The sequence below is a fragment of the Macrobrachium nipponense genome, chromosome 28 (assembly GCF_015104395.2).
Source record: "Macrobrachium nipponense isolate FS-2020 chromosome 28, ASM1510439v2, whole genome shotgun sequence".
NCBI lineage: Eukaryota > Metazoa > Arthropoda > Malacostraca > Decapoda > Palaemonidae > Macrobrachium > Macrobrachium nipponense.
In genome coordinates, this window is record NC_087217.1 from 47,769,640 (window position 1) to 47,782,259 (window position 12,620).

A 12,620-nucleotide genomic window follows, 5' to 3' on the forward strand; every position below is an offset into this window, starting at 1 on the left:
GAAATACGGTTGGATGAAATTTGATGAATACTTCAAGTAAAAATACATTAATGTGATACAACTGACTTATATGCTGCACTGAGAATTCGATACTGGCCCTCTTGTACTAAACTCCCGCAGACAGTGTCCAAGGCATTCTAACCAGTTTGACTTTTGTAATCCACAGTCTTTTTAATACAACTTGTAAAACTACAACACTTTCATATGAAAATAAGGATTGCTCAATGTCAAATCAGTAGGTTTTAGGAGGGTAAACACAATGTATCTCAGAGTATATCACAGATGCATAAAAGAAATATGAAAATTAAAAATTAAGCTTGGAACAAACTAGTAATCTTTTTAATAAATCAAACATTATAGCTTTTTTCCAGTTTTCACACCTACCTGATAAAACCTAGTGATTAGATGACAGCTGATGCTAAACCTACTTAAATTTATCAAAACCTTAGCCTAACTATATATAAATTCTTAATTGTCAAGACAGACAACCATACCAAGGCCTAATTTGAAAAATTCTAATTCCCAAGGTCAATGAGCACCTGCCAATTACTTTAAAGAGCACGCAAGTGTCATCATTTCTAACATAATAAATTTAAGTCAAGATCCTAATTTCATTAGTAAAGCACACTAGAAGCACCCACATCACCATCACAATTTTTTCATGAAAAATTCTTTAAAATTTGATGGAAAACATTCAACTGTTTAGTCTTCAACTTACATTATATAATTGCATATAAGTTCAAATTTCAATATTTTGTAATAACCATATTGGAGATATATCTGAAACTCATCATTTGCTGATTTGTATCCTGCAACATTTTTTTCTGTAAATTCACAATTGCTTGTACAGACATCTGACTTTCAAAAATATGTTGAAACCCTTAACAAACACCTGACAGCTGAAAAGTTGATAGGTTTATATCCTTTGTATTTTGTTACAAAACAAATGTTCTTGACTTTCATACTAGTCCTTTCAGCATTAAGTTGACCTCGCAAACAGTGCTATAAATTAAAATGACTGACTGAATACTGCACACTCACAAAGATAGAAACAAAGTACGTATACTGTACATATATATATATATATATATATATATATATATATATATATATATATATATATATATATATATATATATATATATATATAATATATATATATATATATATACACATGTGAAACGCAAGGTACTTAATTCTGAAAGTACATCAAAATCAGTTTACTGGAATACCTGAAAACTGCAAACTGCTTGCTTTTAAACAATTAAAAATGTATCTATCACAAAATGTAACCATACATAAAATAGGAAAAACTTATTCCCCGGTGACTGCCAATACCACTTCATTGTCATAATATATACTTTTTTTTAATCTTAACTTATGGCTGCTGACACGGAATTCATAACACTAATACTTAAAGCTTTCCATCAGCCATTAGGGCTGAAAAAAGATCTTACAACCTACATATCAAAATACCATGTACTGTCTGATGAATGAGTCAGCCTCTACCTCCGTACCTCCAATATGGCCAGCAATTTTACAAAAAAGTAACACACCCAACATGATGTTTAGTGGTAATTACAAACAATTACGTCCTTTTGAAAAACAAGCTTGTAGTCTTAAGAATTTGAAGAAAAACATTCAATACCACAAAAAATCACACAAATATCTTCGAGAAGAGTCAAGGAAGCCCAAGTTATACAAAATGTTTTCATCAGCATTTCTGTAATTCAAAGCTTCCTTGTATTATCCTCTCATACTGACTTTAAACAATGATTTAATACAGTATATCCTCATATTCACATGAATCTCTGTCACCTTCCTAAATTTAGGAATTGTATCAGAAAAATGGCTTTAGCAAAATTAATTAACAAAATTAGAGTCAAGATGCTAAACATACCATACGTACTGTAATTACCCATCACTGTACAACAGAAATCAAAAGGAGAAAATGAAAGCGATTCACACAATATGGAAAAAACTCCTTGGTGCCAACTGGTTAATGAATTGTTAGCCAGTTAATGTCATAAATAATAAGGAAACCTCCCTTAAACCAATTATATGTGAAAAAATAGGAATTCTACATGAAACACTAAAAAAAAAAAAAAAAAAAGTGGGGGCAGGAATAAAGCCACACTGAAAGAGAGCTACATTTTCAAAATATCAAAAGAAGTAATTACTCACCAATAGTAGTTACCAAAGATGGGCCTGAACAACAATTACAGTAAGTATGTATAAGATTCATGTTTTTATTATTTGCACAAAGCCCTAAATGAAAACAAATGAGATAAAAAGAAAGACTTCAAATGAGAAACATGTTAAAACAAATTAGTCCTGAACACTAGACAACCAATCTGCTGAATAACCTGGTTGATAAACTTAGTAAGCCGGGAAGATAAAAGGACCTCCACAGGAATTTATATGATTAATGTGGTTGCAAGAAAACAAGTACAAAAAACATTCAAAGAAAAAAAAAAAGGCACATTTCACTCAGTACATTGATAAACACTGTAAAGCTGCCAATTCACCTTGTTTATTGTCAATGTGATTTGAGTTTTGGAATAATGTTATTTCAACATTACAAGCATGACATGATGTAGTAATTCATATTGCAAAGAATAAATTAAACTTTGTATGTAAAATCCAGAATGGTAAATCTAATGTTCACAAATGTTTGTCCAATACAGTACTTATTATCAATAATTATAACATTCATACTGCCACAATCTTGGTTTGACAATACAGTACAGTATAGTATATAGTCTTACAATGTTCTTTATAGTCTTACAATGTTCTTTATGACACTGGCAAAAATTTCTAGGTTTAACAATTTCTAGTTTTAATGAACCCACAAAATTAATTCAGAAGGAAATTCACAGAAATAATTCTCCACAAATTTCAGTAAAATTGATCAGTTCCCTGCCATGTTTTACATATAATGCTCAATTTTGTTAGCATAAAGGAGTTGGTTGCATGGATTATAGATATCAGGCCTGGTATACATTACTTTAAAATGTAAAGTAATATACGAAGTAAAAATATACATATTACAGCCAATTTCCTAGTACCTAATTGATTAATCTTTACCATTTACAAATAATGCAAAAACACTACAGTAAACTACATACGTGCCAATATGAAAGAGTAAGAATTTCTTCTCTGCGAGCCTTAATCATCCAAAATACAAGTCCTATTGTATGGCCTATCAACGAGGGCTATTTTTGCATAATGAATTTATCCAACAAGAAACATCAGAATATGTACCGCCTCATCATACTTTTAAATACCTTTCCTTTTCATGAAACGCACTTTTGATGACAAGGATTTTTTATTTAACAGCAGTCGTAACCACGTTTTTTCTTTTTTTTTCTTTAATTACAATGACTAACAGTCTACGCTTATCTTAACAGCAAAATACGGATCCAATTTTTTTAAATATGTCTCACTAATTTCAAGCCATATATCAAAACTATTGTTTCTACCAACTCTTTTTAACCCAATCATTAAACAAACCCCTAAAGTTTACTTGGAGATATGCTCTCTTCAAGCTCAGCCTTGTAAATAGTTTTAAGAATAGTTTCATGTTTTTGACAGCCTAGCTAAAGACTGATTCTTCCTGAAACAATAATGAGAGAAGGTGCAAGTTGGAGAAACAAGTTGGTTAGATGTGTACTCACCCAGTGACACTTCAAACTTGCACCTCCACTAACCTTAATAGATGTGGAATAGCATTTAAGCAGCAACAACTTAATTAGGAAATGGTTTTACAATATACTGTAACAGGATAAGAAATTCAGCTTCTATGAACTGACAAAATCAAAGTCTGTAAAATGAATAATCAAATGGTCATGTAATACCTAACAAAGACATATGCTTGGATAATCGTTGTCATTAATATTTTCTAAGTTTTCCCAACATGAGATTAAATATCTGATGTCTCCCCTCCACTCCCACATACATATTTTGCCTACTCTGCTTAAATTTACATTGGTTTAAAGTCCTCACCTAAATCCCTTCTCCATGATTGGCACCTTCCTGCTGGTTGCTATCCTTCCATTTCCTTATACAGTACGTATACCACCTTCCTAACTTATCACATATCCAAACCAACTTTGTCTATTTTACAGCCTTTGAACTACAACTGTCTTCTTACTTGCATTATAATCTTTCTTCTATAACTCCACAAAGGGAGAAACCAAGGTATGTTTGCGATGATGGTGATGATGAATATAATACAACTTTCCCACTGCATTAATGTACACAATAAATAATGTAGCTGGGTGATGAGATCAAACTCATGAACTCTCCTATCCTAAGCACACTATAGTACTTGAGTGCTACAACTCACTAAGAAATATTCCCGGAACAATACATCTCTAGTTCTGTTAAACTGATACAGTTCTGACTTCTTGGTAAAATTAACAAACATGAGGGATAAGCCTCACATGGCACAATTATATACTAAAATCTGCTGTATTTTCATAGTTATGCACTTCATAGGAGAACTGTCAGGAAATTTTATTTAAAATTTTAAAAATATGTAGCCTAAAATACAAAATAATTACACGTTCTTGAATGCTATCACAAAAGGCTTCACAAATTATGACTTCACAGTACTGAAAAATAATCTTTCAGAAAACAAGCACTACAGAAAATGGACGGACCAAGAACTAGTCAGCAAAATAATTTAACAAAAACTAAGACCAGTAATACTGCTGTGCATACCGTATATATTGACTGGTATACACAATTCCTCCCTTCAAAAACAAATTTGTAAAATTTTTGCCAGTTTCATATTACACAAAATGCATTTTACTGCTGAAACTTAAAAGGGTAACTCTAATGTTAACCCATTCCAAATTACATTAAAGCAGCAACTACTTGAAACCTAAATGCCACAACACTTGAATACTATTATGGGAAAAAATTTCCGCTCAGTTTCCTCAACACTTGAACAATGTATTGTGAAAAAAAATTTCATTCTGTTTCCTAATGACATTTGCCATTGTTTCCATACTATATAACAAACAGCAGACAGTTCAAAGAAAGGAAAGTTTCTCATAAAATCAAATAACACAGTTCACACAAAGCAAAAGCCTCATATGTAATCAATCCTTAAGGCACTGAGATTTGCAATTCTTACAACACAGTCATACATATAATTTCTCCTAACAGGACAGCGTATTACTATGCTGAATGAGAACCAAATGAAAACCACAAATAGAAAAATAATCTACTTGCAAATGCATTCTATTATACGTAGTTACATAGAAATGTTAAACATTCATGCTTGTGACATTTAAGATGCAGTAATTTCTACAAACTACAAAAAATATGTGCAATTTCCCAGGTTCGCTGGTTTTACCATTCAAGTAAAAAAAAATTCTTTAGGGATTAAAGTGCCAATAAATTGAAGAAATCTACTCAATACCTAAGATAATAAGAAAGCCCTAAAATGCTTAACAAAAGACCAGGATAAGGTGTAAGGCTTTGGATCTTGACCCACACAGAACCTACTGACAGAAAATGAACTTTAGTATTTTACTGTTAACGAATAGAAAATATTTAGTAATACACATCCTATTCAGAGGTCAAATGGTAATACTGTACAATATTGCCATCATTCAATATCATAATATATTATGACTGCTTGATGGTGGCTTTGACTAATCCTGAGTGAATAGCAAGCATTTTCCATCAGAAGTTTCCTCACAAAGATTATTTGCTTATTATTGTTTCAGTTTACAGTGAATGACTGAAACAACAATTCTATCAACTTTTTAAATCTTCCCATATATCAATCATCTCATAATCTTAAAATACTCAGATTTTATCTGATAGTAGTACTAGTTTTATAAAAAAAAAAATTAATTTAATTTTCAATAAGAGCATGCTGATTATTGTTTGTATAAATACAAAAACAGAGATAATTCTTGGGTGCATCAATCAAAAAAATTATCAAAATCCTTCTCTTGGCTCTCCCTCACTTTGTTTTGTTTAAATCTAATTTTAAACAAATATTTCTGGTTCAGATATACAAGACTTATTTCCAGCTCACTTGTTTCTAGTTACAAACATCATTTCATGCAGCCATTTCACGTCTAATTCAGCTGTGCTTTGGATCAATTCTCAAGCAATGAACCCAAAGTGTTATTCCAAAACTGGATATCTTAGGCTTTTTATATCACACTACTGTATGCTATCATTTTTTAAGCCTTCTGCAAATATGATTTGTAGAAGACATAACATTAATAGAAGCGTAATACAAATACTTTTGTTATTGTTTGCTTTCCTTGTCCATTGAACACTGTTTTTTAATTCTTACTAATCTTCATACTATTTTCAATGCCTCCTGTAGGTTTTCAATATTCTTCAATCAGATCACTGCTGTACTCTACAGGTATTAATGACTGCAAGACTTCACATTCTTGCAATACTCTAACTATGTACTACATATGTATATGTATATATGTATATATATATATATATATGTATATATATATCTATATATATATTGATTTTTGATTATAGTATATTATATATTATATTATATAATATATATAGATATATATATATTATATATATATATATATATCTCACATCTCAAAATTCTGTCTTCTTTCTGTTAAAACCTAATTGTTTTAAAATTCTATAACCTTTAGTACATATATATTGTTTATGAATAAGTAATGAGAAATATCTAAATGGAATTCTAAGAGACCCCTACACAGTCAAGGACCTAAACTAAGCCCAGTTCCACTATTGCTTTCAATATTAACTTAATTTGACCACTAAAACCCTAAAATTGACAACTACAAGGGTGAAATGAGCAATTTAGATTACATCTATACTGAACATTAAAATCTAGGTTATCAAATGTGATACATAAGAGACTAATTAACTAGAATGGTCTACAATAATAATTTTTAAAGCAAATTAAATTTCCAGATAATGTTTTTAAAACTTGAAGTTCTTTAAATAACAGTATCTTGAGCAACAACTGGATTGTCTGTTGAAGCTTGTTAACAATTTGATTAAGTGGCCATGTACTAGAGGGTAACACCTACTCACCTGGCTACAGATACAGAGACAACACAGGGATTGTTATAGTTGACATTATAACAGACATGTTTGTATATCTAAGAAAATACATATTATACTTAAAAATATCCTATTTGTTTCTGCAATAATACAAACCTTTGTCTTTTGTATAGAAGACTCAATCCTCATACTGTCTTATTGAACATGATTGACATTCCTCCTAACACCATATGCTGCTACCATATCTGTCAGAAAACCCATGAGCTTCTCCTGATGCTTCAGCTGGGAATTCAATTTCACCCAGCTTACAATTCAGACAGAGGCAAAGTGAGCGGGCTTAGTAATTTCGATGTAAGTGTATCCTGTGTGAATAAGACAATCTCACAAACTGTCCTACCACTCTCAAAGCTGAGTCCTGATGGATGGGAATCTGGAAATGCTCATTTTCCAAGTCTACAGAAAGCATGAAGTAAAAGTCTTTGATAAAAGCCTACACAGTACATGGGGTTTCCAGCCTACACCAAGTCTGCCAAAACAACTTATTCAGGAGTATGAACTAGACGGACAGCATTCAGTCATGGTCCCAAACCAGAGTTCAGCAAATGTGAAAGTCTTCAAGAAATCAGCAAGTCATCAAAGGGTAGCTTTAATAACAGAAGTAAAATTATACAGTAGTGCAAGAAAAAGTTGGGGGTTTACAAAGAAGCAAGTGCATAGGTACTAACCCCATTGCAACCTACCTGCACCCACTCAACAACCCTATCAACAAGCTTCAACAGCATAACCATTAACCATTATGGTTTACTGCTGAAGATACTGCATATAGTATCATTATTATTATTTTTATTACAGTATTATTATTATTATTATTATTCAAAAGATAAACCCCTATTCATATGGAACAAACCTACTTGGACCATAGACTTGAAATTCAAGCTTCCACTAAATATGTAGACCTATATAAAAAACAAAGTTTGTAGGCTTACAGGAACAAAGTTCTGAAGAACTTTAGTTCACTGGCATTTAATGACAACAATGTTCATCTAGAAAAATATGTCATGATACTAAAAAAAAACCATAATACATATTTTATAACATAAAACTTACATCAGATTAACCATCAATCACGTACTACAGCCAATATTTGTACCATGAATGGGGCCTTCATTATGAATCATGGGTTTGTGATGAAACCAAAATAATCAGGAATTACAATTTTCTATTATGTTAACAAATAAAATTTTTCTTGAACTGATGGATCCACTGCATTTAAGATAAGACATCAGCGGTGAAAGACACAAAATCAGGTCTAATTTGAAATTTACTCCATTCAGGATGCATTTTATGTCATAGAATCTTTACCATCCTATAAGTTTTGATATCAGTTTTTCCCTTTATGGAACTAGACGTGAAATGGCTTCTCTTCAATCTTCTATGTTTGTTTGGTGTTTTTATGTTGCATGGAACCAGTGGTTATTCAGCAATGGGTCAATTTTCTATGCACTATGCAATTTCTACCTGAATTCCCACCAGGCTGAGGTCTGCATCTATCATTTTTTCGATAATTTCGTGTCTCACTAGTACATATTGTCCTACTAATTCTGCATGTATTGAGCCTCTGACTTTCATCCTCAGCTCATCTCATTAACATGTATATGCCCTCTGACTTGAAAATTTCATGGAACATATTAAGTACTTCATAAAATTTAACACAGTCGTGTTAAAAAAAAAAGCAAATAAAGAATAAAGCATAGTTTTGCTTAACTTTTCAGCTTTTCTGCCTTAAAGTACACATTAAAGAAAATGAATTTACAATAAACAATACTTTGGAATGGCTAAGTCTTACCTGAAGTGGTCCATAATGCATCCATTGAAGTATATGCCAGTTACTTATTTCCACACCCACAACTCGTCATGAATGCTATATAGCAAGACTAATGAAATATGTTTAAAAATCAATAGGTTCATATCTTCTCCAATATGACTTCAGCATGACTGCAATAATACATGCTTTAACATATTTTTATAAACTTGATTACACTTACTTATGAAATTTCTAACAGAACACCTTACTTAAAAATTATTAGAGTAGAAATTTTCTAACTCCTTACTTAGAAATTATTAGAGTAGAAATCTTATGCCAAATACAAACTGCTTTAAATGACTGTTACAAAACTAACTGACCTAAAGACAGTCAATGAAAACTTGCTTGCTTGAAACTTACTCTTATTACTATAATGGAAATTGGCTTTCTGCTTTCACATGCACTATTTTCCTCTTCGATGTCCTTCAGCATACCTTTTATTTTGTGGCCGAGTTTCCTGAACTTCCTTCAAGTTCTGATCTGTGCCCCTATGACAGCTGATACTAATTTCTCCCTTTTCTAACATCCAAGTTTTTCCTGGGTTTCTTAACAAACTTATCAATACTTCAAGTGCTAAAATCACTTCAAAACATGTTTGTGAAATAACATAACTGAAACGACCCTAAAAACGTTGGCCAATTCATCATTTTTGGGATAAATATTTCATTTCCAACTCTGCAATCAACTTTGCAGCAACCTCCTTTTGAACCATAATCTTGTTTTGAAAACTAAAATTTCATATTGGTTTTAGTATTCAGAAAATCTAAAAATGTTTAGGAAGTTGACATTATTTGGAATTATACTATCACTCACTGTTGGGGTTGCCGTTTGCTTTTCTAGATCCTGTTTCTCCTGACCCTAAAGTACAATTGCTATGCTGAAATGAGTAATTCAGGCATGATGACTGTACTTGCTTGAAAATTTTGTCTTGACATTCCAATAAGTTTACACCGAGGAATTCTTACTTCTCTCTTCCAGATTCCTACTATAATCTCTCTGTTAGAGGCAGATTTAGTTATTTCTTCAACTTGAAGTTCAATTACTTAAAATTTTCTTTTTTCTTCCTAGTAGACAGTATTTGTATATAATTTATTTTCTTTAGTTTCCACGTCTGCCCATTGTTGATGTACTAAGCAGTTCTGTAAATCTTGGGCTATAAGGAAAACACAATTCGGTAAAAATTCTTAATCTGAGTATCATACCAATATTGGCCTGTCAGTGAAATCAGTGCTTTAAAATAACAGAAATGATGCATTTGGTTTAGGTACAACTATTTCTTACCTACAGTGCTGTGGAGTTTGTGTAAGAATGTAAAACAGACAAAACAAAATTAATAAAAAAGAAAAACAAAAAAGTCCAATAAGCAAAATACAATGGCATGTATATGAAAGAACCTTTCATGTGTAATGAAAAAAAGGATAAGGTAAGAAAAAAAAAAGGTAGGAATTATAATTTATTCTTGTCTTTGTATCCTATTATTAAGACATATGTACAACACATGCCCACAGAATTATGCTTTCTTTTTAATCACATAGCCATGAAAGCCCTTTCACTCGACCCCTTGATTGAAATTGTTTATAAAATCAAAAGATTTTTTCACGTCACTATGATGGCATTTCTAAAAAAAATCCACTACATTATTCTCTCAGGAAGGAGGTACATTTACTGTAACCTCTCGAAACTGCATGAAATGGCCCAGATATACCTAAATCTGCAGCTTAACTAAACTTGTTAATTTTCAACCATCAGTTTCACTTCTAAATGAGTGTTGGTGCAACATAATGTAGAATTGTATATTACACGAGAAGTTGAAACTCACTACTAGTGATGAGATATGGTGGCTTTCTGTAAATTTGTGGAATCAAGTACAATGTAATAAGAGGAATTCACAGGCAACCATTTCAGAAGTGCTTTGGACCAAAAATGAACAGGCATAAACACTCCACATCTATATGAAGCCATTGTAACATACAGCAGGAGGCTACAAAATTAATTACAATATGTACCAAATAATTCTTTGTAAACATGAAACATGAAGCAAGCATGCACACATACACACAAACAAAAAATAAACATCCACAGAAAATACAACTTTGATCTAATAAAACTATTAACAAATGGAATGAATGGAGTGCAGAATTTACATATGCATGGGTGTATAAATATAAATATATATTATGGAAGGAGGACCTTTAAGCCATATCAAGGGATATGAATATAACACAACTATGGTACAGAATTAGTGGAAGAGGAATGACAGGTATCTATTAAGAAGACATGACAGAATTTACCAATGAAGTTGTGAACACATGAAGAAACCAGTTTCATCAAACTCAGATGACACACTTTCAAGACAAACATTCACCATAAAAAAGAAATTAAAAAGAGGAAAAAATATAAGTACTTTTTTGTATTTCAAAACTTCATGTACTCACATCACAGAACAATCTCACCAATACATTTCACACAACATCCACAGGAACATGGGTCTCATTTGCAATACCTAGTCACTGTCACTCATAACATACTGGCATCAATGTCAAGAATACAAATCAATCTGCTAGATACTATTAATGTGCTAAATAAATAAATGATGAAGCCTGACCTGCCTTAGGCTGGCACACAATTATCTACTCTACATCAACTTTTTGATTTCCAAGTGTTCCCTCTATGCGGAATGTTTTAAAACTGTCGCAACGACCACCCTTCAACAAACAAATCATTCACACGTGCTTAAGCACAACAGCACCAACACGTGAAAATACACATAATTTATGGAATGTGTTACCTGTTACCATGGTTTCATTTAACATGTAGAATTGTAAATTTAAATTTAACTCTTTAAAAATACATTTCAATCCTTCCAAACAAAGAACTGTCAATTGCTTGCCATAGAATTGCCATCAAAATACTAAAACAAATTAACTTACTGATATACCAACCCAAAATATTAGATGTGTAAAATTAAATAATGTATCCGGTGATGACTATTGCAACATGTAAACTGTATTAAATGCACACAAACACACACGCAAGTATGCATGCAAACTCACTGTAATTTGAACAGCAAGAATTAATTTCCAATGTGCTAGAAAGCTTACATATCCTCTCATAAAAATCATGTCTACCATTCCATTACAATGGAGATGATAAAACAAAATCCTACAGGTTCCACAAAACCATACATCAGTCATACAAAGTGAGAAAAACTGACGAGTGGAGAGTACAAAGCAAAATGAAAATGACTTTACAGAATTTTGTTTTCCATCAAATTTCAAGGCTATCAACCATGTAGCTATGTACTCCTATGTTCAACATACATGGATCGAATAAAAGTTCAACTGATCCTCATTCTTCAAACAAAATAGCTACTTATCTGATCCATCTACGAAAAGAATAATCCTCGCGGAGCACTTATTGGGCATGTTCTCTGACCAACACTTGCATCCATTCACTTGGGCTTCGTACAGATATAGAGCTAAACTTTGGTATGGAAACTACTCTTGCCCTCAAAGCCACAGTCAAGGCTTTGCGCACCCTTGGTAAAAAGTCTCCACTGTTCCAATGGCATAATTACAACCTTCAGCACTCGGGCAATTGAGTTTAATTAACTTATCACTTGGCTCACTCACGTTTTGCCATTTGTTTCTTTCTGTAAATAACTGAAAAGGAAATATATGTTAGCACAAAATTTTCTCACTCAAAACTCAACACT

At 32.0% G+C, this 12,620-nt stretch overlaps 1 protein-coding gene across 3 annotated transcripts in view; it reads right to left on the reverse strand.

The window, feature by feature from the left end:
* Window positions 1–10,345: 10,345 nt before the first annotated feature.
* Window positions 10,346–12,620, reverse strand: part of LOC135201729 (sister chromatid cohesion protein PDS5 homolog B-B-like) — a 97,152-nt gene continuing 94,877 nt past the window's right edge. For all 3 annotated transcript variants that reach the window (XM_064230934.1, XM_064230932.1, XM_064230933.1), the window contains one exon: window positions 10,346–12,567. In XM_064230934.1, coding sequence (XP_064087004.1) covers window positions 12,534–12,567 — 34 coding nt within the window. In that variant the 3' untranslated portion in view covers window positions 10,346–12,533. The remainder of the gene's footprint in view (window positions 12,568–12,620) is intronic.